The sequence below is a fragment of the Lepidothrix coronata genome, unplaced genomic scaffold, assembly GCF_001604755.1.
Source record: "Lepidothrix coronata isolate B3197 unplaced genomic scaffold, Lepidothrix_coronata-1.0 Scaffold85, whole genome shotgun sequence".
Classification (NCBI taxonomy): Eukaryota; Metazoa; Chordata; class Aves; order Passeriformes; family Pipridae; genus Lepidothrix; species Lepidothrix coronata.
The window spans coordinates 2,327,855-2,353,381 of NW_016690265.1; the positions used below are offsets into that span (position 1 = coordinate 2,327,855).

Here is a 25,527-nt window from a genome sequence, read left to right on the forward strand (position 1 = left end):
TGTTACCTTTGCAGAAAGAAGGGCCAAAACTGGTTTTTGTACTTCTTGCTCCAGCACGTTAGTTGTTGAAATAGTCATCTTATGATGAGCAGGAGCAGTTTTCAGATCTTTTTAAACTCATCTAATTGATTTGAATACACTATAATGCAGTGGGCCCATGGAATAATGAAGTCTACTTATTGTAATTAATTCCTGCTATGAAGTCCTTGTTTTAAGTGTGCTAAAGGTACTTTACTATCCCACCAGCATTCATACACTACAATTAGTCTGCGTTATCACAAGTAGAATGGAACGTGGTTGCAGTATAAGTTCGTGCATGGGAGGTTCTGGTGTCTGATGCTGTGACACAGAGGTGAATATCAACAGGAAAATAAGTAAATGAGATGAGATGAACGATTCCCATGAGATACTTCCCACTAGTTACACTGACCTAGTAACGTGCACTTAAAAAGCGTTGTCCTCTACCTGATCTGTTTATCAGAACTAGGAAGGTCTGGTACAAGGAATCTGATATGTGTAAATATTAGGCAATTTGGAAACTCTAACTGGATATAGCACGGTTTGTGCTCCACAGAAAGGTAGATATGGTAGAATGGTTGCTTTGCAGTTTCTTTTAGGAATTATCTCTTAGCCTTTCTCCTGCCTTCACGAGCCCAAGGTACTTCCAGCTGTATGTGCTGCTGCTTAGTAAAACATCTTGTGAATGACAGTGAAAGTGTCTATGTAATGATTCGAAAACCAAACACTAACCATACGCCTTCCTTCTGCTCTTCCCAGTTTACCTGCAGGCTTTAGTTGCAATAATTTTGGATAGGAGGAGCTTTAAAGCCTTTATTTCATGATGTTTTACTTGTTTTGTGTTATACTCTGCTTTTGTCCTTAATCCTTATTTACAAAATCTGAATGTCTTCACACGTAGTGACCAAGTCATAACTACCCATAGGGCAGTTTTGAAAAACTAATTAGTTCATTGTTGCTTTGATGGATGTATATAAAATGCACATTAACAGAATGGGGGTTCTGTAAAGCGTGCTTTAAATTTAAATGACTTTTCACAGAGTTAGGATTGGAAAGGACCTCTGGAGATCATCCATTCCAACCCCTCGCCAAGGCAGGGTCACCTAGAGCAGGTGACACAGGGAACAGTTCCAGGTGGCTTTGGAATGTCTCCAGAGAGGGAGACTCCACAACCTCCCTGGGCAGCCTGTTCCAGTGCTCAGCCACCCTCAAAGTAAAGAAAATCTTCCTCATGTTGAGGTGAAACTTCCTGTGTATTAGTTTATTGACCACTGCTTCTCATCCTATCCCTGGGCACCACTGAAAAGAGTCTAGCACCATCCTCTTGACACCCTCTTTTCTTTCATTTTTGCACAGAAGTGTAACAGTAATCTTAGAAAACTGATATTGGGAGCCTTCGGTGGCATTAGTGGTAGGGCAGCTTAGTCTGTCAGAAGTCAGTAAAAGCACAGTGCAGCACATCTGTAGTTCAGTAGCCATTCATGTTTATTTTTACAAAGGAAACCAGTTCTCTGGCCTTAGAGGTGTTCACCTGCACATCTTTTGTATAACTCATTGTCAGATGAAGACTGAAAAAGTGTGTAAAGCCTTCTGTTTATTAGAATTGTTCTTGTTGATCAGGTGAGCATTTGTAAGGATTAAGCACTCTTGACTGCAGTTTTAGTAACTTGAATGAATTTGTAACATACAAAAAATGAAAAAAAAATAGTGGCATGTGTAAGGAACAGTGTCTTAATTTTGACGAAGATTTGACAAAAACTTTCCCAGTTCTCAGCCTAAACTTTTAATGATGAATTCTCAATCCAGAGCAAATTTAGGTGGTGTTTATTCTCCCTTGAAAATAGTGTGTTATTTTGGAAATGCTGAAACAATCTTAACCATAGTAATTTAAAAAATGGCACTGCTATAAGTTGTGGAGTTGAAAGCAAGCCTTTCTGGGACTTCAAGTTCTGCACAGGGTTTATTCTCAAATTTCTATACTAATTCTGCAGTTTACCTTTAATAATTGAAGGTTTTACTTTGACTAGTTTAGACAAAGAATAGTAAGGATAACTTTACAAGGTTTGTGTTCATTTAGAGCTCCCCTCTTTGATATGCTGAATTTGGGATGGATAAGTGGGATGTTGGAATACTATGTTCTTTAATTTTTCTCAGTTGTTTATGGGTTTGTACCCTGTGCTGTAAATGAGTTTTAAAATACACTTAAATGGGGCTAGCTTAACTACATTACCATTCATATATTTGTGAAGACACTTTCTCTTTAGTAATATAAATCCAGAACTAATTGCCAGTTTTATCCAACCACTCATAAATTAGGAGTTTTTTTATTTTTTCATATTTTTTTTTGTGACAGAGGGAGACAAGCAATGACAAAACAGCAAAAACAAACTCTTCTAAGGTCACAGAAACCTCCTCTTCACAAAAGAACCAGTCAGGTAATGTGGTCAGAATAAATTTTAATGTAACTTTTTCAATTCAGTAATTTTAAAATAACCAGGTTGTCTGAGGCAGCCGCTAAATTTTGCTGATGCAGTCACCAGTTGCAGGCAGTGTGCCACACCTGGGGGGAGCATGTCCTCTTCCTTCACTACCATTTTGCAACGTTATCCTTGACTGAAGTTGTGCGTTGCTGATTGAGAGCAGCAGTTCACAAGTTCACCATGTGATGGCACCAAATTAAAGCTGGTGCCTCGTGCTCTTGGCAGCAGGGATACAAATCCTACTGCTCCAGTTTGTCATTGTCCATTGGCCCAGTGAAACAAATGCAGTGACCATCAGTGTCATCGGTTACTGTGGGATTTTAGTCCTTTTAAGTGATGCTTGATGGGAGGCAGTGTGGAGCATGAGAGGGGATTCTAATTCTTGGACCAAAACTCGAAAGTCAGACTTGTTAATGATGCTCAAGTTCAAGGTAACTTCTGTCAGAGCATGTCTCTTTAGGTATCACAGCGATATGCCAAAGACAACTGAGCTTCAGCAAGTTCTGCACGATGTAGAAGTGGTGACGTGCCATAGTTAATGTCTGGTTCTTGGCTCCTGTGTATAACCTTTCTCTTAATAAAGTATTAGTGGTACTCAGATTGTGATGAGATCACGTAGGCCTTCCAATATAACTGTTACCTCTACTTTAAAGAGGTCATAAATCACAAGATATTTTGATTTGAATAGAAATGAGCCAGAAAAAAAATTGAGAAAACAAACATTTCTTAGCCATTTGTATCAGATATTTGATCAATGGAAGCCTCTTTATTTTTAAAATCAAGCCGAAACACATGGTTTAGAGACTTACTTCATGTTTGCTCAGCCCTACTTGCGTGCCCAGAAGACCTACCTAAATAATTCCTTCCTTTATCTGAAGGAATATTTTTAAGTGGCTTCAGGGAGATAACATTTTAAAGTTCCAAACTTCACTTTGTAAACCAAAATTATTTTACAGCAACGAAAAATCTGTCTGATGCATGTAAACCTCTGAAGAAGCGAAATCGGGCTTCAGCAGCAGAATCTTCAACTCTTGCTTTTAGCAAGAGTTCATCTCCTTCAGCTTCCTTAACTGAGAATGAGGTAAAAAAAAAGTGGTGTTTGCACACAGCCATTTAATTACAGAAATTATCAGGTGTGAATCTTGTTTAAAAAAAAAAAAAACAAAAAAAAACAAAACACAAAAATCAAAGGCGAATTCTCTAACGTTGGTGCTCTAGACAACTTACAGTTTTGGCCTCAGTGAAACCTGTTAATGTGTGCATTGCAAATTCATTTATTGTAACACGGACGTCTGATTTGGGGACGTCGAGGTATTATTGTGGTTTTTATTGTATTTACCAACAACGTTTTAGAATTGTAACCTTCTATTAGAGGCAAAGTACAATGCCAGTGTGTTCTGTATTTTCTTCTACAGACTTTTATGTAAGTGTACTACATTAGTTACATTATGTAACTCAATATTGTCATGTTGCCATAGCTTTTATATTGAAGCAAATTTCCTAATCCTCTGTTTGATCTAGAACTGGACAGTCTCCTGAGCAGAGCCCCTTTGAGCTCAAATTAGTTTTCAGGCTGTTTAAGTGCTATTTCTCTGTGATGCAAATAGCTCCATCCCCAGTAGAGTTAAACAGGCAGTGGAGGATGTATCTTTTTGATACTTGCGAATCCCAGTCTTAGCTCTGCATATTTGGAACTGTAATTCTTCCCAATTGACATACAACAAATGAAATGTATGTACCAGAAGTGTATTCATACAATCCATTGAACCATTCCCCAAGTCATCTACACTATTAAACCCAATCAGCCAAAGAGTGGCAGCATGAGGGGTGAAGCGTGCATGCTGTTTTGCAGGTGGGTTCAGAGACGTAGTTGGTAGGATTTAGTAAAATATCCATAGACAAACAGCTTCACCCAGTTTGTGTTACAAAAGCTGTAGAGAAAATACTTGCCTGCTAACAAGGGAGTAGGGCTTCCAGCTCTCCTACAGACTCTCATATCCCCTAACAAATGCATGAGGTGCTTGGACACTGTGATGAATGCAGTTAAAATACCTAGACATAATTTTCAGTAAACAGTTTACGGGGAAAAAAGATTGCATGTTAATGGCTGTATATCTTAACTGTAACTGGAAAAACGTTTTAACTAAAAAAAAAAACAAACAAACAATAAATTCTCCCTCCTGTACCCCAATAAGACAAGCAGAGGAAGTCCCACAGGAAATAATGTCCATAGCAGCAGCCAAGTAAAGTAATACTGTGTTCTCTCAATTAAGAGACTCCCATCTTTTGGCTTACTAGTTTCTTCTGGTTTGGCTTTACTGATGGGAGCATTAGTAAAAATATGTCAAAGCTGTTTCTGTTTGGGACCATCTATTCAGGCAGACCAGTTTAAGGGGTTTTTTTACTGTCTTTTTTTTGGCTCTAAATATGCATCTCTAAATATTGTGTACTCAGGAGAAAGATTATTACGTTTTTAGATATTGTGATTACAAAATTAGCTACCCAGAAGTCTTTCTTAACAAAAGGCTCATTTTTGTAGGATTTGGTGTTGTAACTTAATGTTTCATATGTGAGAAAGCATATGGTTATATAGGCTGAGATAGAAATTTTAAGACTTAGCTTTAATTTACTCAGCTACTGCAAAGCAGTAAAAGATGTGAGAAAAATTTACATCATACGCTGCTCACAGAACACAGATACACAAACTAGAAAGTGAATGAATTGTTTTCAAGGGTTTGAAAGGTTTAAAGTACAAAAAAAGTCCCAAACAGCATAACAGAAAATACACCTTCTCAAATAACAGAGATTTTTTTGGGGACTGGGTGCAGGGGGAAGTAGATTAGTGGGCTAGATCCTTAGATTGGTTTAAAGCTACACTGACCTGAACTTGGACCGTCTAAGGACTGGGCCTAGTTTGTTTCCTGTATTAGATATATTTTGCCTTTAAATAAAGCAAGAATGTCAGGCATGTGTTTCTGAACTTTATATTGGTCTGTTCTACAAAACAAGGAAAGACAGAAATTTTGGATTGTGTGGGTAGCTCTAAAAACTTTTTTCCCCTTTGTATTATTTAGCACTTGTCTAAATGGCTAAATATGTGTGGCCTGAGAGCATTTATCTAGAGAGAAACCTTCTCCAGTGTTGAGGGAAAGGGTTTAAAAAATAAACACAATCAGGTAATGATGAAAGCCTTGCACAGCTTATTGAATAGGATGTAATACTTCTCAACATTAAATAGATTTAATGATTAACTTTTATATTTCTGTGTTCACTATAATACTTCTAACTGTTGGTTTAGGTGCTCTCTTAACAAATACAGGAAAAAATTCCACATATTCCACAAGCACATACACCTCCATAAGGTGTATACTAAGAGGATTCTGGTCTTTTTTTTTTTTTCTCTCCTTTCTTTTCCTCCCACGCTATTTGTGGACAGCTTGTTCCAGAATGGAACCTGGATATGACTGTTATTTGTCAAGATCTGTTGTTTTACCTGCACACCCCTTATATGTCAGTCCTTTGCAACCAGGTTCTAGGAAAGGTGTGCTCAGTTCTTTCTTGTTTGAAAGATGCATCTTATTTGACATTTTCAAAAATATTTTGGATGCCTTTTGTTGTTATTCGGGGTATTTTTTAAATGGGGTTTATTTGAAATACTATAAAATGAGGAAGGCTAAATTTTCAATTGATAAATTACTTTGGGAGAGAGACAGGAGTCTGGGGGTGGACTTCTGCAAGCAGAGATTTATAGACCTGACATATCAGAGATTAAAGGTAGGCGTTCACTCCCTTCAAAAAATTGGGCTTTGAAGTTGTTTTAAGATGGATGGACAGAAGTATTAAGTAAGGTACAGGAATAAATGAATTTCATACGTGCATTTAATTTTGAAACAAAGTAATTTTACTTCTAGGCACTTGACACCAGTGGTAACGTCCTCCAGTACTTGTGTGAAATATGATTTTGTTTATAATTCTTAATGAGCAACTGGTAGGGCCAGATGTGAGAGGGATACTCAACACTTCAGAGTCTGCAAAAGCTCGGAGTAGTTTTTTACTGCTTATGTAAGACTTGGTGTAACCATCCAGAAGCACATGATATTTGAGAGAAAAGATACAGGTGGTGTATTTTAATTTCTTTTTTTACCTTGGCCCTCCACCTCCCAATAATGTAGTAGGTGCCAGTAGAGTGTAACCAGTATTTTTTTAATAAATAAAGAAGACTTTACATTACCATTACTTCTGGATTATTGGCACACTTGGTGTGTTTGCATGAAACATATCTGCTTTAGCTTTGCAATCAATTTTTGTGATTGTTGTCTGGCTTCATTAAATTGGATGACTTTGACAGCAGATGAAGTGTCATAGTATCATGTAGAGTCTAGATACTACTTATGAACTTTGTCAAAGAAACTGTAACTTTTTTCTAAGACAGGTCAAAATAAAGCACATATAACACTCTCTAAGTTAGCCAGCCTATCATTCATCACACCTTCCTCAAGTATGAGCTGACCAGCAGATGGCAGCTTAAAGAAGCCTGTGGAAGATTTTGAAGGGGTTGCTTTTATCCTAAGTTCCTCACACCTTAGGGAATTCTTTCTTCCTTCTGTAACATCCAGTGTCAAAACAAGCTCAGCTGCCAGTTATAGCTACAGATTCTTGTGTTTCCAAGGCCTGACAATGCAAATTAGTAATGCAAGCCTTAATGCTCTTTTCCTGCGTATTAAACAGTGTATTTTTTTCTCATTACTGATTTGAGACAGATTTGCTTTATCTGCATTTTCAGTGGGTATTAGCATGTATACACAATGGAGAAAACACGTACAGTTCTTAAAAGGTAAGGTGTTTGATAAGGCAGTCGTGAGACATGCACAGCTTGCAACTCAAAAAGTACCTCACCTCCATTTGTCAACCCTGGAGTCTAGCTCTCCTACAGTATACAACTAAAATGTTCTGGGCAGTCTTACTGAAGGTAAAAATAACTGTCTTTGAGATCCTGAGAACAGGAAGGAAGAGGGAATTCGTGTTATTTTAAGCAAACTACTGCCCTAAAGAAAAAACAGTTGCAGTTAACCTTGCAGGTTGTTAAACGAAACCAGTGTGCTTCTAGCATTTCATTCTAGCTTCCTTCAAATGTAATTTTCTCTTCGGAACAGTGCTCAAGGATAATTTAATATATAGTGCCACCTTACATCCTGTGACTTAGCACACAGTTGTTTCCTGTGTTTCTATATGCCTGTAGATTATTTTTTCCCTTGTTTGAAAGCATCAGTAAGCAGTCAGGGGGACAATTTTTGTGGAACGCTGCAAGTAGTTGGACTTGTTTCTTGCTAAACCTCTGCTAAAGACTAACATTTGACATGACCTGCATTGGCCACCAGTCCATACAGTTTTGTTACAATGGCTCTACTTTGACATGAAAAAAAGTTCTAAGCTTGAGTTTTGTTCTTTGGCAGCATATGCTGTGTAGAAAACTGAAGTTTCTTATGTAATTATTCTCCTTTTGTGTATTACTTAGGCTTCAGAGTGCAGAGAATCTGTTAACTGAATGTTTACATGATGTAGGTTTTTATTCCACATTCCCTACCAAAGTATCATGAGTATCTGTAGGCAATTTTATACTGTTTTAAAATGTTCTCATAGTTTTAATTAACTTTCCAGGCAAATTCAGAAATGCGTAACATCCTTATCTGAAACGTCTAACTCCTGCTAATAATAAAATGAAACTTGTCCCAGGCCGTCTTTTTTTTTGCTATTATAGTACTGTGTACACTTGTGGCACCGCATACTTAAAGAATTTATCTAGTCTAGCAGTATGGGCCAAAATATCACTCTTCATTCAGTTCAGGAATTCTTATACTGAAATAAAGGAAATGTTAACTGTAACTCAATTGGCTCTGTCAGTTTTTCTGTCTCTGTGTGGGTGCACGATAGTCTTTTGAATACAGCCTGACCTGTTGTTTGTGTGCTGCTTATTGACTTAACATAAGTTGTTTTTAGATTAAAAAAACCTCGACCCTCTAGCTGCTCAGATTTTGTTAATAAGAAAAAAAGAAAAAAAGGCAGATGGGGTTTGTCTGTTGGAAAGATTCAAGAGTTCACTTATCAGAGTGTGCATACACCAAGCTTTTTAGAGAAAGCTCTTGGCCAGCCCAACCCACTTCCTCCTGGGTGACTGTGGTATATAAATCACTGCCTCCAAAGTCCTGTCAGGAAGTCTGAGATTGTAGCAGTGTCCTGAGTTTTAAGGAAAGTAGAACTTAATAGGCAACACCATTCAGAACTCACGGAAATGTGCTTCTAAATTGCCCATGAAAAGATGCAGTGTATTTTTTAATATGATATGGTCATATCATATGATCATAATATATATGATAGCAGGTGACCCAAGAAAGGATGTTGCTTAAGCCAGTGAGTGTCTTAAGACATCCCTGTAAGAGTAGCAGGTCACTCTTTGTGGGCCCTTTCTTTATGGATCCTGCTGATCCTGCAGTGCAGGAGACTTGCCTACCAAACAAAACAGCAGAAGGAAATAATTTCCTGCCATGGTTTCTTTTCATTCTATATATCCCTGGCTTTAAGATAAGTGTACGTAGTGGGGTGTGTTTCCATGTGAAGTTCTGCAGCCCAGATTATGAAGCAGGTGATGCTCAAGTAAAACAAGGGGAAGCAGGAGGGATTACCTTACCTTCTTTGACTCTTGAAAAATTTGCCCTTTAGTTGTTTTTGTAACTGCTTGAGCAGAACGTGGCAGAAGAGCATCGTTGTCTTGAGTATGGCTAAGACCAAAGCTTGTGCTCTTAAGGCTTAAAGAAGACTGTTACACAAGCATATATGAGTGATGTAAGAAGTGTTTTTGTAAGACTGAATGACTTGATTAAATGAATTTTCTGAAGAAGAAATTTTTTTATGGGGAATCGCACTTTGGTAGCTGGAAAAGTCTGAAAAGGTGTGTGGCTGATGAAGTAGTGACTGTTGGAACCCGTTCCAGTGTGGGCACCATAGGTGCTTAAATGTTAGCAACCTTTTCACTCTTAATGTTTTATATTTGTTTTAAACCTTTAAACACTGGACAGGGAAACTTTGTCTGAATTGGATCTAGGAGAGAAGTCCCAAGGAAGCTGATAAGCACAGAAGTATGAATGTTGTTAACTCTTCAATTGCTAACACACAGTGAATAGTAGTTGAAACTTGCTTCTGCTCCATGAAGCAGTAGTTTTTGTCTTAACAAATATTGATGCTCTAGTCCTTTAGGACATCCTTTAGCCAGAAAGTACTTACAGGGAAGAAAAAAAGACACACCACCACCACCCCCTTCCCACCCCCCAGGATAACATTGAGCAAGGATGCTTTTATAGATCAGCTGTTAAAAAAAGAATATTTAATTCTAAGTCTGAAACAAAAAGCACATTTAATAGCCAAGTCACCAGCTGATTGAGGGCCAGTCCTGACAAGCAGAACATTTACATTTTGTGTTTTTACTATGGTAACTTAAATTCTTAAGCTGCAGATTGGATGAGTACAACCACTTACTTTCAGACTTAGATTTCTGAACCTCTTTTTCCTTGGAATTGCAGTGTAATGATTTTGCTGGCACTGGTATTTACTCTGATTTTGGAGCTGTCTGAAAGGAAGGAGAAAATTGTAAATGGAGAAAAAAATTTTTTCTTCAAGTGGGTGAGTTGATGGAGCAAATATCCACATCGGTATTTGACTTCACCTGCTTCTTCGAACCACAGCATCATTTGAATTTTTAAATTCCAGGCTGTCCTTTCCTGTACCATGTTATCAGTGTGATTGGATGCCAGCTGAGAATATGTCAGCACCTCTTTTCTTTTTTTTTTTTTTTTTTAATAAGTGACATTTTAACCATCCAGATGGGGAAGTAACGATACTGTTTGCAAAGTTCACCCACGTGATTCTAGAAATATGCAAGCTGAGTGTACGTCAGCCTGCATCCAGCTTTTTTTTTTCCCTTTTTTTTTTTTTTTTTGTGAAAAGCCAGAGGGAATGAAGAATTGGCTCGCATTTCTGCTGAGGTCTGTGGCTGAGACTGGAATCAGGTACCTGGTTGTGAAAAATGCTTAAAAAGTTGTTGTAGACTTGAATTCAATATTTAGATGTACTGTGAGAAATGCTTCCCTGTGTTGGTGCTTTTCCTTTCACCTTTGAATGCTTTAATTGCTGGTGCAGTGACCTGTGAAGGTAACTGAAGCTCAGTGTTGCAGCCGAGGGAAGTCTTGCGGCAGGAAAAACATTTGAGAAGTGATTTTGTACACGCAGTATGTGTACAGAATCTTCTGTCAAATCATCTTCCTGCCCACCCCCACCCCCCCTTAATCGTTTTAAACAGCTTCAGTCAAAAGGAAAAATTAAGAATATAAACTTAGAAAATCCACATAGCTGACTCAATTTAATTCCTTTTAATACTCTAGTGTCTTAACTCTTACTGTAAGTGTATGGAGTTGCACACATTTCCTCCTCTAAGCCTGCCCAGCAGCCTCTGTCAAAACCAAACACTTATTTACTCAATGTAATCGTGTAAACTCCATTATTCCACAAACAGTCTTTGCATCTGTGTGCACACTGTACGTCCCTTTCACGCAAAACAAGGAAAAGTAGTTCAGGAAGCAGTTAAAAAAAAAGTAAATCTCATCCTTATATTTAGCAATTAAACAATTACCCAGTATTCAGCGGCGGTTGCTGATGTAATCTGGCTTTAGACATCAAGTATTGCAGTATGCAAAGCATGTTCATTCGGTTAAGAAGTAATGCTGAGGATTGCTTTTATAAGCATTGTTATATAGTCTCTCTAAAAATAGGTTGATGTTTGTCTGAAAGAATCCCTTAAGCGCTTCTTTGGGTTATTGTGAAAAGGGAATTTTAGCATACAGTTCAAAAGAAGATTAAAAATACTTTGGGAATTTGAAGTCTTTATATGCTGATTCCTGTACCGTTGTGGGTCTGAGTCACTATTGCCAAAAAAAATTGGAGTAGTATGAAATGTGTGCCCAAAATATCTTGAGATGAGTAAACCCAATTATTTAATGACCCATTGCTACAGTTGCTCTCTTTTCAAGGGTGAAAATACAATACTAAACACAAAGAATTCACAGAGATGCCAAAATTTTGTCCCAGTTTGACTCAGTGACAAAGTATTTTTTCAATAATAAAGCTATGGAAAACTGGGAAAAATGCAGTAATGTGTCCTTACATGTTCCCTTTGAGTCTTACATGTGTGAGTAGTGAATAATGACTGAGACACGTGGGAAAGGAAAGATAGCCTTGGGAACCTGACAGGAAGTTCTGTGAGCAGTAACCATATTCTGAACCTCTCTATCCTTGAAGTAAGTTCTGGCCCCGCTCAAATGAAGAGCAAAGCTCATGATTGGGGTTTTAGGCCATTTTCTTCCCTTTCTCTCAATTGTGTATGCAGGTGCACGGTTTCCAGTAGAAAGAGCTGCATTTGATTTCTGAAACACCACCCTTGCTCAGTGTTCAGGCAGTGAAGTGTGAAAGCCTCTACAGGCAAGTCCTCACAAAGTAGTGTTGACGTTCAATAATTGAAGGAAATGGGAAGGAAAGCCTGACTGATGTGCAGAATGCAAAGTTTGGTGGTGCTTGTGATGATCCTGACTGCAGCAGAAGAAGGGCATCTTTCACGTTGCAGCATCAGTAACTGCTAACAAGAAGTGGAGGTGATGATAGAATTTGGGTACAATTTCAAGGCAGAAACTTGACAGTTGCTAAAAATCTGAAGTGCCTTTTTCCCCCCTAAATTTGCACTCTTAAAAATAGTACTTTGCCTTTATGAGAAGTAAGAAATTACTCAAAATGCAAAGCAGAATAAAATAGCTACAAATTGCCAATTAACAGGTTTTCCCCCTAATCTAAATGTTGATTACTTTGAACCTTGGCCTGAATATCAGAAGCATTAATTACATGCAATTTTCTTTGCTAGGAAGATTATATTAGGAAAGTAAGGACAAGACAAGCTCTGTCATGATCATAAGGAAAAGGTTTACGTTTGTAACTTAACGAGTACAGAAAAAAGCCCCCCAAAACCTGTCCTGATTTGTATTGAAGGCTGTGATTAGGGCTCTGGTATGCGAAGTATTAGACCTTCCGCTGTGGAGAGTTGGGTTAACAACCCGTAAAAGTGTTACATCTCATTGTAGTGGTGGCTGTGTCACGTCAGCACAAACTGCTTTCTATCAATCTTGTTGTAAATCATCTTTACTTAGTGACTGTTTCAATCTACAGGTATTTTAATTGTGTCCCCTTGGTGAATTGGAACCTGGTTTTGCTGCTACAGCTTGCTTGGGGTACAAATACAGTTTTCCCAACCATCTCATGCTGTACCTGTCTTATATTCTAAGTCCTCTCTGAGAAATATTAGGTGAAGGTTGTCTTGGCCTCTTCTCCTCAGGCCTGAAGGGGCAGACCCTTATTTCACTTCCCCGATATTTCCATTGCCTGTTCTGGGATAACTTCAGGAGCTGAAGTGTTGAATTCATTCCCTCTTCATGGAGGGAGCCTTCCCAGAAGGTGGTTATATGGAACGGGGGTTATTTGCAAGGGGAGATGGCTGGCAGAGGGTGTTTCACCTTCTGCAAGATACTAATAAGGGTCAAACTTTGAAGTATCCTATAGAAATGCTTCCCTTTCTTACAACAGGGAATCTGCTAGCCTTCCCCTTATTAGGGCCCTGAAATTACCTAGTATGAAAACTCTCAGATGATGGTGAGGCACATGTGAGCTGTGAATGAGTTGTAGCTGTTGGCTGTGATGGCTAAACCTTTGGTCACAGTTGCAGGGATGATGAGACAGGTCCTGCAGCAGCAGCAGCCTGCACCAGGCCATAGAGGTGTATCACTGAGCTTCTTGTGAATGTTGTGATTCTTAGGAGTTGAGACAGCCCTGAGCAGGTATCCAGGCTTGTCTGTGTAATACAAAACTGGTGGTTAATAGAGCATTTTATTTGTGAAGTGTGTGAGGCTCCTGACAGCCATAAAGGAGAGATCTTGAAAGATACTCTCGGCCTGGTAGCCACACGGTTGATGAACTGAAGGTATTTTGTTCGTGCTCTGCGTGTTGGTATTCGTGCTTGAAATCTGGCATTAATCTATAGGTGGGTGTAAATTGCCAAGTTTTATCTTGAATGGGCTGATAGAATTTGGCTTTTGTGGTTGCATTTGTGATGTAGAGTTTGATTCTTGCCAGGGCTGCTCCTTTTTTTGGCTCAGTAACCATTTAATTTAAGTGAAGGGCTGGCACATTAATTCTGAGGCAGTAAAATCTCTGTTCTGTAGGAAAATTGATGTCAGCCTATGGTTCACAAATAGCTGGGATTTTGTCACCAGGATCTAGGGTGGTTCTGAAAAACTGCCATCTGCCAGTAGGGTTTCCTTTCCATATAGAGGTCCGCATCCTTTGTTTCAGCAGAGTATATAAGCCAAAGAATATCTTGGAAACCATTGCTTTGACTCATTGTCTTTTGACTGAATATATTTGTCACTGGATGTGTTCTGTGTCTCTGCTCTGCCTTCAAAAGTAGTGAGCTGGGGGAAGATGAGTGCCTTCCTCAGGGGCAAGGCTCTGTAGCTTTTGCTGCTGGGAAGACTGTCTGAACTCAAGGTGTGCTGCACAAATGGATTTTATCAGGGTTAAGGTGTTTTGTGGTGGGGGTAAAAGATGGGGAACAACCATAGCGTCAAGTTAACATAATACTGCTTGTTTTGTTCTCTTTTCTTTTGAAGTAGAAAAGAAATACAGATCTAAGACCTTCCAGCTTATTTTTTTTATTATTCTTTTCTAACCATGACTAATTCTGGCTAGTTCAAACAGGGAACATAATGAGGTACTAAAAACGTTGGAGCAGTGCACTGCTTACACTAATTAATGCTTCTGTGGGGATAGTTTAAACAAAAATGAGCATGTGTGTAAGTATGCTTAAACCATAAGGGAAACTGGGTTTGTGTTTTTGCTGCACTCCCACACTGCCATCCTTTATCTGCCCCTTCCCAGCAAGAACTGGCTGCTCCTGGCCTTGCACTTGGGTTGCATTTGCAGTTTACTATTTCACAACTCCTTCCAGGGGACAGAGATTTCCAGGTGACTGAACAAAGCAGTGATTTTTACGTGCAGTTTTTTTGCAAAACGGCCAAGCAGAATCTCCAAATCACTCCAATTGTAGAAATATTCGTAGGTGATGCGTAGGTACAAGACACTTTGATAGTATTTATTTGCATGGAGGAAATGAATTTACACTCTTGCAAGTAATGGGGGGGGGAACCCACCAACCAACAACTGTCAGTCTCATTCAATTTTTAAAATATTTTTAGACATGGTCAAGGCAAGCAAATGTTAAATGTTAACTGGCAGCAGCAGTGAGAAGTAATCACTCAAAAGCAGTGTTTCTAAAGGGCTTTTATAAAGAGTAATTCTAGGCCTGGTTTGGTCTTATATTTTTCTCTCTGATGTCAAAATAAATCACTTCTAATAAATTTGCACGTTACATGGATTGTCTGATAGGCAGGTTGCATGTAGCTGTCTCCTGCATGTAGCTGGGTCATTTTTTAATTTACTGTGGTTAAAGATGAGATTCTGTGTCTGAAAAGAGAAAGCAAATTCTTCATATAAAGTGGGGTGTCTCTGTCCTGACAAATGACCATTGGCAAAATGATCTCTTGTGTAGCACAGCTATTAAGAGTGACTTTCAGTGCTGTGTTGAAAAGACTTTGGGAGATCCTTGCATAGCAGAACAGAAGTGGAGAAGAGTAGTAGCATAGTGGCTTGTTTTGGATACTGGACTTAGAAGACTTATAATGGGCTATTGCCTCCAGTTGTCATGCCTGATTTTTCAACAACCCTTTTAAAGTACAGATAAGGTTTAGGAAAAAAACCCACTAAAATCCTCTAGATGCTGTAAAGTCTCCCCTAGGGAGAAAATTAGAGGGTGGACCAAAAAGGATTGAAACCAGTTTAATGGCAGCATGCTTCCACAGGAGAAAAATATCTGCTTCCAAAGGACTTTTAATATAGCTGAAATACTTGGAGAAGGCATCATCAACTGGGAGTTGCAGTAAGACAACCCAAAAGGACAGGAGGCAGTGCTTTTGATGGTATGTGTGAATAACCATTAGAACAAGCTCAAAGAGAAGTGACAGATTTCTTTTGCAATTCCAAGTTGTGATGCTCTCCTGGAGAATATACTTGGTGAGACACAACTCGCTGAGTACCATCTGGGGGCAACAGCAAGAAATTCTGCATCTTCTGGTGTAATGTGAGATGAGATGAATCACTTGGTTGTCCATTCCCTCCTTAAATTCTGTTGAACTGAAAACTGCCCTGTATTTTTCTTTAAATATGTTACTTGGGTTGTTTTTTTTATCAAGTAAAATTTTTAAAGTAAATTATGACTACTTTTAAAAATCCTCCATATTTTATACATCTAGATCTGTTATATAAGATTGATCCTATCTTTCGTAGTATTTTGATTTCATTGTGGACTGTAACATTCCTTAAACATATTGAGAGCTGCTTGTTTCTTTCTTCCTCTCTTCTATATACTATTCCCACTTCTTCAGAGAATATTTGAGTCAGAGACTTTCATACACAGCTTGAAGTTTACCGAGTTTCTTTTTTAAAACTGACTGTTACTCTCTCATAAACCACATACTCAAACTTCAGTCGAGGGATTTGAAGATATCCTTATGTTACTGGCTAGGCACTTATTGCTAACTGTATTACAGAACTGAGTATAAATAAAATGCCATATAACAAAGTTCTGGTGTTCTGTTTTGGCTGCTGTTGAGTTGCTGGTGAAGGTGACTGTTACATAGTCCTTTTGCTGAGACTTCCACAAGTGCATATTCTGGTTTTTAATGAAGTTTTCCTTGAAGGTGGGGGAAACAAAACCGAAAGAGTGTGCCTGAATCTCCTAGTCTGAATTGCAGTCTGTTTGCTTCCATCAGTTGATATTCTGTGCAGAAATGACCATTCATGGCTGCTTTCTCTAACACCTGTGTTTAATCTTCAGATCTCCGATGGCCAAGGAGATGAGCGATCAGAGTCTCCCTATGAAAGTGCTGATGAAACTCAGACTGAAGTGTCTATATCATCCAAAAAATCTGAGCGAGGAGCAGGAACAAAAAAAGAATATGTGTGTCAGGTGAGAGACATTAGCTGGGGCAGCAAGACGGAAAGGTGTTTTTAACTATTGAAATAACAATGTGAGGCCAGAAGCAGGATTATAATGTGTGTCTGAGATGTCTGTTAGTGATGAGGTTGCCATGCCAGTAAATGGAGTTCTTAGTACCTAATTATTATTTTTCTTCACCTCCAGTAAGTGACTTAGCCTCTCTGCTTGAGCTTCCAGATCTGTATGATAAGCATGATTTGTACCTCAGAATAAGCAAATGAGTGTTGCCAGGTGACCAGTGATGATTCAGAAGAGCTGCTCACTCCTCTCTTAGTAAAGAGGAGGAATTCAAACCTGGTGGGGTTTGTGCTTTGTGTGCAGCAGAGGTGGCAGTGATGCACTGATCACAGCATGCAGGTGGCAGCTGAAAGCAAAAAGCTTTTTCAGACTGCTCTAGAAGAGTTCTTAGATTATGAAATGATAACAGAGTCCAAGTAGGCAGATCAGATTTGTTTCCATGAGACTGGGCAAGCAGTTACATTTCCATTTCTTGTACATAGTGATGATGAGGTTATATCTATCTTTAAATGCTGGGTAATCCCTAAATTCTGACAGCACTGTTGTTCAGTTCATTTTTAGTTGTGCATGTGTCATTGCTAACCACTCAGACATAGAAGTATCATTGTGCCAACTAGATTAATTTCCTTTTGCCAAGGAAAAGGAAAATAAGGATGCTTCTTAACCCTGCTCAGATGCATCAGTGTGCTCAGGGAATATTTCTTAAGGCTTTTTTTTTCTCTATTCCTTTTTTCTGTCAAGTTGTATTTTCTATTGAACTGTGGTTCTGGAAAGCGATATTTCTAGTGGTTTAATGATTCTTCTACCTGTTTTGACTTGAAGCCAGGGCTTGTGGTGATGGTTGTAAAATTGTCTTTCACTTGTTAAATTTGATTTCAACAATGGGAAAAGAGATTTTGAGGAGCAGTATATGAAATGGAATAAAGAAATCAGGTTTTTTCCACATATGAACTTTTCTTTAACATTCAATGCCTTTGTGTTGTAAAAGCTGTGTGAAAAAACAGGTGATCTCCTACTGTGTGAAGGACTTTGCTATCGAGCTTTTCATGTAAGCTGCCTTGGGCTCTCTGGAAGACCAGCAGGAAAATTCATTTGTAGTGAATGTACATCAGGCAAGTTTGTCCCTTTCTATTAATTTAAAAAAAAAAGTTGTAGTTTTCCGATACATTGTTCTAGGACATCCTCCTGGACAGAGTAGGTATCCTTGGAGAATCCTTACTTATCCTTTGGGACCTGACAGGGTGGGAGTTCACAGAGTACCACTAAGTGTGCCATCTTTTAGAAAGTTCACGCTGGTTTTGGTGAGAACTCTCTTGCAAGTTGGCTGATTTTAGTCTGAATTCCATTGCCTTAATAACTGCAAATTATTTGTTCTCTGAGTACAATTACAGATGAGATTTAAAGTCTGTCACAAAGACTTAAGAAATGCTAGAAAAAAGAGCAGCACGTGAAACGTTTTAAGTCCTTGTTTAGTCCTTTGTGTGTCTATATCAGTCTTTTGCTTTTCCCATTAAAAGACTACCTTAATTGCTATTAATTTCATTTGCTTTTAATCCTGTAGTAACTGCTTGGAAGTTCTTAATCTCAAAACTTTATGTAAATGATTTGCTTTCTTGCTCATAAGCCCATTTCAGTACATGCAGTAAAATCTTGTTGGAACAAGGCTGCTTCAAAATAAAGCTGTTCCAAGTGATCCAGAGAGAAGATTGGAGGATCCTTGTCTTTGGCTTGTGGTGCTGCCTCAGATTTCACAGGACCAGAGACAACCCATCATTCTGTTTCACTGGTTGAAAAAAAAAATTAAAAAAGAAAAATTCCCAGTTGTCCTGGTGTACTGAGGCTCATAAATAAGAACGTAAAAGCAGATTGGTGAGGCTTTGGATGTTGCGTACACTTTAACTGCACAAAACAGAAGCAACTCCCTCATGCATAACATAAAAGCACAAGAGAAGCATTTTAAATTCACGTGTTTGCATGAAAAATTAGTTACATTCTGTTTATTATTTTGCCATTAGGTGTGCACACCTGTTTTGTGTGTAAGGAGAGAAAGGCAGATGTGAAACGCTGTGTCGTATCTCACTGTGGAAAATTCTACCATGAAGCTTGTGTGAAAAAATTTCATCTTACTGTGTTTGAGAGCAGGGGGTTTCGATGTCCTCTCCACAGCTGCCTCAGTTGTCATGTCAGTAACCCCTCACATCCACGAATTTCAAAAGGTAGTTTCATTTTACATTTTTATAACTGATGAATTAATTCTGTTTGTGCTATGTTAAGGTAAGGAATCTGTCCATTTAAGAGCTGCAAGCTGCAATTTTTTTAGGTGTAAATGGACTATCGATTGATTCAGAATTTTTTAAAAAATAATAATAGAATAATTTTTAGTCAGCATTAGTATTTATTTTGTTCGTGCTCTTTTTTTTTTTTAAACTAGCTTTCAGTTATCCATAGTTAACCATGTTTTATTCTCAAGAGAGAATGAAATCTAGAGTGCATTGATGATGGGAAAGAGGCCAGGCAGTGAGGGCAGGACCTGAGAATGTAAGAACACTGCAGCAAGGCTCGATGAACGTGGAGACATTTGATTCCGTGCAGGCTTTTAGCTTTGGGCAACAACTGTAGACAAAACTACATGACTGAAGAAAGCTTGTCATAGTTAATGGTGTGCATAGTTAGAAATCTTCACGTTTAAACGTTATAGTGCTTTAAAAAACCTTTATCAATTCGGCATTGTCGCTAAACGCAAATATGCGGGCTTTGGAAACATAACGAGCGTGTGTTTGTGCGTGCGTTGGCTGTCTCGGGCGTTTTTAGCTCAAACAGCCAGTTCTGTTGGAAAGTAACGTGTCAGTGTCGTGCTTTGCCAGGGAAGATGATGCGCTGTGTCCGCTGTCCCGTTGCGTACCACGCCGGAGACGTTTGCATTGCCGCGGGATGCGCCGTCATCGCCTCCAACAGCATTGTCTGCACCAACCATTTCACTGCCATGAAGGGGAAAAGCCACCATGCCCATGTCAATGTCAGCTGGTGCTTTGTGTGTTCCAAAGGTAAAACTCACGCAGAACTCCGTGTCGTAAACGCGGCCTCAAAACGTTTTAAATCTTATTTTATTGATCCGTTTATACAAAATTATTGGAAGTGTGGCATATTGAGTGGGGTTTTGTGAGGTTTTGGTATAATGTCAGGCTGGCTTGTGCTGCTTCAGGTTTTTAAGTATCTTTTTTTTTTTTTTTTTCAGAAATGATTGATTAAAGAATAGTTTTAGTTGGAATTTATCCAGCAACTAGAAGCTTGGTTTAATTCTGTGTGAGAGACACATAATGAGTATTTCTCTGTTCTTTCCCCTGTGTTCAATGTACTGAAGCTTTTTGTGTTTCTTTATTGCTAATATGTAATATTGCGCCATAAATATTTTAAGTGTTGCTTTTAGTTTAGCATCAGGCAGCAAATTGAATCAGTATTAGTTGTTGCTGGGAGTGCTGCTAATTAAGGGTGTTTTGTTTTATGTTGTACAATAAATCTATTCCTTATTGAGAACCACAGAATGCGTAGTGCTGATTAAACTTGTAGCAGCGAAAGTTTACCTGATTTGTTAACAAATTAACAAGCAGCATAGCAGCTTTTAAGCTCCAGCTAACTTTCTTGTTAATTTGTGGAACAAACTAACAACCTCATTCCCTTTCCCCCAGGGGAAAAAAAAAACAACAAATATAAGAGAAGTCTGTTGTGGTTAAAATTTTTCTCACATTGAAATGTTAATATATATTAAACTGTGTTAAACATATTGTAGTCATTAAAGTAAAGCAAAGTAATTACAATATGTGGTGCATTATTCTGGCTTTTTTATCACCAGCTTGCTTGTTATTTTGCATGTCTTACTAACCCAAGTCTGCCAGGCATTCAAATCAGGACTTTTTGGCTTTTGNAAGAGATAGGTATTTGTTACATTTTAACCATTTATTTTAGGAGTGAACCTACCCACATGTACATCACACTGGTTTTATGCAGACTTTTATTTTGGTCTAGATGTCTTTCAAACTTTTTGTTTTCCTTTTTTTTTCTCTCTGTGAAGGTGGAAGCTTGTTGTGCTGCGAGTCGTGTCCAGCAGCCTTTCATCCCGACTGCTTAAACATTGAAATGCCAGATGGGAGCTGGTACTGCAACGACTGCAGGGCGGGCAAGAAGCTCCATTTCCAGGATATTATTTGGGTTAAACTGGGAAATTACAGGTCTGATGAAGGAATTTTATGTTGTTTTACAGTACTGGCATGTTTAAGTAAGGATCATACAGTCGGTTTCTCCTGCAGACCAGCCTTGCTGCACACTGATTCCTCACTCCTCTCTGAGCTGGAGACCTTGCAAGCTTCAGGTTCAAAGACTTGCAGCTTTGCTGTTGCTCTCAGCCAGGGCATTACCCATACGGGACTCCTTGAGCCTTACGATATCTGATTCCAGTGTATGAGCTTTCAACCCCTTTTGTTTCAGAGATCTCTTCAAATAAATTGTTATAGCTTGTAATTGGCTAAATTACTACCTCCCAGGCTGGGAGATCAGTCACTCAGGTTGTCAGTGTTTCACACTTCATTGAGATTTGAGTGAGATAGAGGTGGGTGGGAGTTGTCCTAGAAACATTAATAGCTACTATCAACCTTCTCTTGATCTTTGACAATTACAGAGATTGCAGGCCTTGTAAAGATGATGGTTTTGCCACCCAGACAGGAGGAACCCGATGTGTTTCCTTGACTTTCAGGAAGGCCAAAGTCCCACAGATCTGAGTGTCAGGCTTTCCTTTCCTAGTCTTCTCTCACTGCCTAGTGAGTGAAGGGAGGAAAGGATTTTAAATCCTCTTGGATCCTGGAAATAATATGCAGTTACTGCTCTTTAGAGTGATTTTACTAAACTGTCTCATGCAGAAAGAGCTTGACTAAAGTGCTGTATTTTTTTATTTGTACTTCTGTGCTAGATGGTGGCCTGCAGAAGTTTGCCATCCGAAAAACGTTCCCCCAAATATCCAGAAAATGAAGCATGAAATCGGAGAATTTCCTGTGTTTTTCTTTGGTTCTAAGGATTACTATTGGACGCACCAAGCACGGGTGTTCCCTTACATGGAGGGAGACAGAGGGAGTAGATACCAAGGGATCAAAGGAATTGGAAAAGTCTTCAAAAATGGTACATAGCTAAAAGTAAACAAAAATAATCTAGGGATATGCATGCTTTGCTTTCTTCACACATAGCCTTGGGGTCTGCTTTTGTACAGTTGTTTTACAATATTGAATTAAGGAAATTGTTGTGGTGTCCTGGGCAGCAGCCACTCTTACTATCTTTGAATGAAAACATTATTTTCATGGCTTTTAAAAGACTAGGGTCTAATTGGAATTATTTCCGATGATTTTTGCTTTCTGGAAAGGAAAAGGGAAAGTGTAACTGGGAGACTGAAAGAGTAAAATTTGTACATCTGTTGAGAGCATTAGCATCTCAGAAGCGTTGTTTGTAAGAAAATTGAGTGATGGGACTAGGAAGCAGACAGTTATTTGTTTAACACACGTGAGAATGAGCAAGTCAACCCGGGGAGAGTAATCCCCTTTCTGGCATTTGTGTTGATGTGACAATCTTTTTCAGCTTTGCAAGAAGCTGAAGCTCGATTTCGAGAAATAAAGCTACAGCGAGAAGCCAAAGAAACCCAGGAGAGTGAACGCAAACCTCCACCATACAAGCATATTAAGGTAAAGTTTGAGGAAATTACACTGGATACTCAAAAGTCTCAGGCAGCACTGGAGAGGAAAAGCTGAGCTGTGAGCTGGGGACAGGTTGTGATGCTGTGCTGGTAATTGTGCTTTTACAGTACTGCTGCGGTGAAATTTTGCTTCCATTGGAACACCTAATGTGGCAAAAACAAATTAGTAACCGCCTTAATAACTCTTACAACAAATTCAAATGTTCTAAAGTGATATATGAGCTATTTTAATGTATTTTTTTCAGGTGAATAAACCTTGTGGTAAAGTGCAGATATACACTGCTGACATATCTGAGATTCCCAAGTGCAACTGCAAACCCACAGATGAAAACCCTTGTGGCTTTGATTCCGAGTGTCTCAACCGGATGCTGATGTACGAGTGCCACCCCCAGGTTTGTCCAGCGGGAGAGAGGTGCCAAAACCAGTGCTTTACGAAGCGCCAGTACCCCGAGACCAAGATCATCAAAACCGACGGGAAAGGGTGGGGTCTGGTCGCCAAGAGGGACATCAAAAAGGTATGAATTGTTCTTGCCCCAGCGGAGAATCGGTGACTTGTGATGCTCTCTGTGGGTTTGGTATATACTTTACTAGTGATACTTGGTATCTTCCAGGGAGAGTTTGTGAACGAGTATGTGGGAGAGCTGATTGATGAAGAGGAATGTATGGCAAGAATCAAATATGCACATGAAAATGACATTACCCACTTCTATATGCTTACTATTGATAAGGTAGAGTATTTGACACTTTTTTGCCATTATTTAGTTATTATTTTGATCCCTTTTCCTCCTGTTGATCACATTGGTAGGGCTCTCTGCTGCCTTTGATGTTCCACAGTTTCCTGTATTCATAGCATTGTATCTTCTGTGCCTGTTCTCTGCATTCTATATGTATATAATGCATCTCATTAGTTCTGTGTTATGTAATAAAGTAAATATTAAGGTCTATAAGTTTTGCTTTGTTGCTTGAAATCAGATGCAGCAAAGTATTTACCTGCCTAGTCTTGAAGTGTTGGGGAATAGTAGTGATACAGTTGAAAGAATTACTGTTAGCAGTCCTTTTAGTGAAATTTCAACAACAGAACATAAAATTCTCACTTGAGAGAATGTGAAATAGAATTGTGAGGCTGTGTCTTATATTGTGTATTTAATATTTTTTGGATCTTTCTGTCCATTTCTTAGTTTATAACAAAACTAGATGTGTGCTTTTGTAGAAACTCTCTTTCTGAAAGCACTCTCTGCATCAGTAGCCAGCCAGTACTCCACAAATTGATTCTGCAGCAAAATGTTGCAGCAGATTAATTAACACACCGAATTAATGCAGCACCTGTGGTTCTGTGCCCACCTCTGAGTATTTTCTTTCTGAGGAGAAGAAAGCAGAGAACCTGGACAGTAGGAGGTATTGATTACATATATTAAATTGCTTCAGTTCCCCCCCCAAAAAAGCTACTTAGGAGAAAAACAAGAACTGTCTGCCAGTACTGCATTTCTTTCAGTCCCAACCACTATTCTTTTGCCCAAGACTGTCCTGCTCTGTATTTCCACATCTACTGTTTTCATTAAACCTGTGACTGAGGAGTTCCTGTTACTGGAATTATTATCACCAAGGAATGATGAAACCACATTTCTCTGAACGCTTAAAAGTTTCTCACCCCTCTACTAAATTGACACACATCAGTGTGTTACATATCTGAACTGAGAATGTATTTGACTCTTGCTGTAATTAATAAATACTAATTGTGGGTCGAGCTGCCCGTGCAGTTGGAGTGGCTGGGTGTGTGTGCACATAGGCATGGCAGTCATGCCATGTGCATTATAAAAATGAGTTAAGGGAAACTATAATAATATTTCATTAATTAGCAAATCCCTCTTAAGCAGCTCTGCAGAAAAACACAGTTCTGGCTATTTCAAGATTTTATTTTGTTAATGTCTGGTATGTTCAGTGGAGATAGAAATTAAAAAGCAATTGTGTGTAGGGATGGGATTTTTTTAGTTTACCAAGAGCTTGTTTTTGTTTTAACCAGGCTGATTTGGGGAAAAAAAGCTGGTGCGAGACTGATAATCTCTGCAAGTAATCATGCAGTGACTTGGTAAATGCCATAAAGCATAGTATTTGTAAATGCCTCACAGCTTTGTGAATGCAAAGTAAAAGATAAATGGACTCAGTTTGAGTTTTGAGGCTTCCTGAGGGAGGGGGTTCCTTAACCACCACAGTGCTCACAAGAACACTTATCCTGCCATGTGGCTGCGATGGGTGCTGGGAAAACGTGAGCTAGAGCACAGGTATTGCTTTGGGAGTGTCACATTCCAGGCCACATGGGACACTACAGTTTTCAATACAACATGTACCATCGATCATCTTTTGTGCTCTGGGTGGCAACACCCTGTTTGTTCTGAATGCAGCTACTGAAATCATGTACGGATTTATTTTTTTTGTGAGGGGGAGAGAAAAAACATTCATTCTCTTGCTGGTCTGATCTCCTCCAGGACCGTATTATTGACGCTGGCCCCAAAGGAAACTACTCTCGGTTTATGAATCACAGCTGCCAACCAAATTGTGAAACTCTAAAGTGGACAGTGAATGGAGACACTCGTGTCGGGCTGTTTGCTGTGTGTGATATTCCTGCAGGTATGTCAGCTTCTCTTGGGTTTGGTTTCATTCCTTAAGTTAAACCTATTCTGCACTTATGGGTGGGACAGTCGTGGTTTAACTGATTCAGTGCAAATATTTTTATAGACAACTCAGCAGTCAGAGAGATGCTTCGTAACCTGCCTTTTACTTCAGTGTTTCTTAATAGTGAGTCCCATGGTTGCTTTTTATTGCTTCCTTCTAGAAAGGGCAAGTATCCTTAGTAAGTTAGTATCCTTACACTCACTTTGTGTTGTAGAGCCTAGCTTTTGTTTTGGAGATCTCAAACAGTATTTTGCATCTTTTCACATGAAGATAATAAACTTAAGGCGTGGATGTAGGAGACTGCTTAAAAGTAGGTATGTTCTGGTTTGTGTGCACACATGCTCACGCACACATATATCTATCTATAACTGTATCTAGCTGGAAGGATGGATAGATAGATAGACAGATAG

General features: G+C 38.9%; 1 protein-coding gene across 6 annotated transcripts in view; it reads left to right on the forward strand.

The window, feature by feature from the left end:
• The window catches only part of WHSC1 (Wolf-Hirschhorn syndrome candidate 1), a 74,337-nt gene that overhangs the window by 43,277 nt on the left and 5,533 nt on the right, over nucleotides 1-25,527 (forward strand). For 3 of the 6 annotated variants that reach the window (XM_017820727.1, XM_017820728.1, XM_017820730.1), the window contains 12 exons: nucleotides 2,372-2,453; nucleotides 3,455-3,579; nucleotides 16,537-16,668; nucleotides 17,705-17,828; nucleotides 18,732-18,932; nucleotides 19,581-19,760; nucleotides 20,786-20,942; nucleotides 21,677-21,882; nucleotides 22,333-22,436; nucleotides 22,693-22,962; nucleotides 23,059-23,175; nucleotides 24,931-25,072. In XM_017820727.1, the coding sequence (XP_017676216.1) occupies nucleotides 2,372-2,453; nucleotides 3,455-3,579; nucleotides 16,537-16,668; nucleotides 17,705-17,828; nucleotides 18,732-18,932; nucleotides 19,581-19,760; nucleotides 20,786-20,942; nucleotides 21,677-21,882; nucleotides 22,333-22,436; nucleotides 22,693-22,962; nucleotides 23,059-23,175; nucleotides 24,931-25,072 (1,840 nt within the window). Of the gene's footprint in view, nucleotides 1-2,371; nucleotides 2,454-3,454; nucleotides 3,580-16,536; nucleotides 16,669-17,704; nucleotides 17,829-18,731; nucleotides 18,933-19,580; nucleotides 19,761-20,785; nucleotides 21,649-21,676; nucleotides 21,883-22,332; nucleotides 22,437-22,692; nucleotides 22,963-23,058; nucleotides 23,176-24,930; nucleotides 25,073-25,527 lie in introns of those variants that run through there. The other 3 variants (XM_017820729.1, XM_017820731.1, XR_001875768.1) reach the window with 3 other exon arrangements.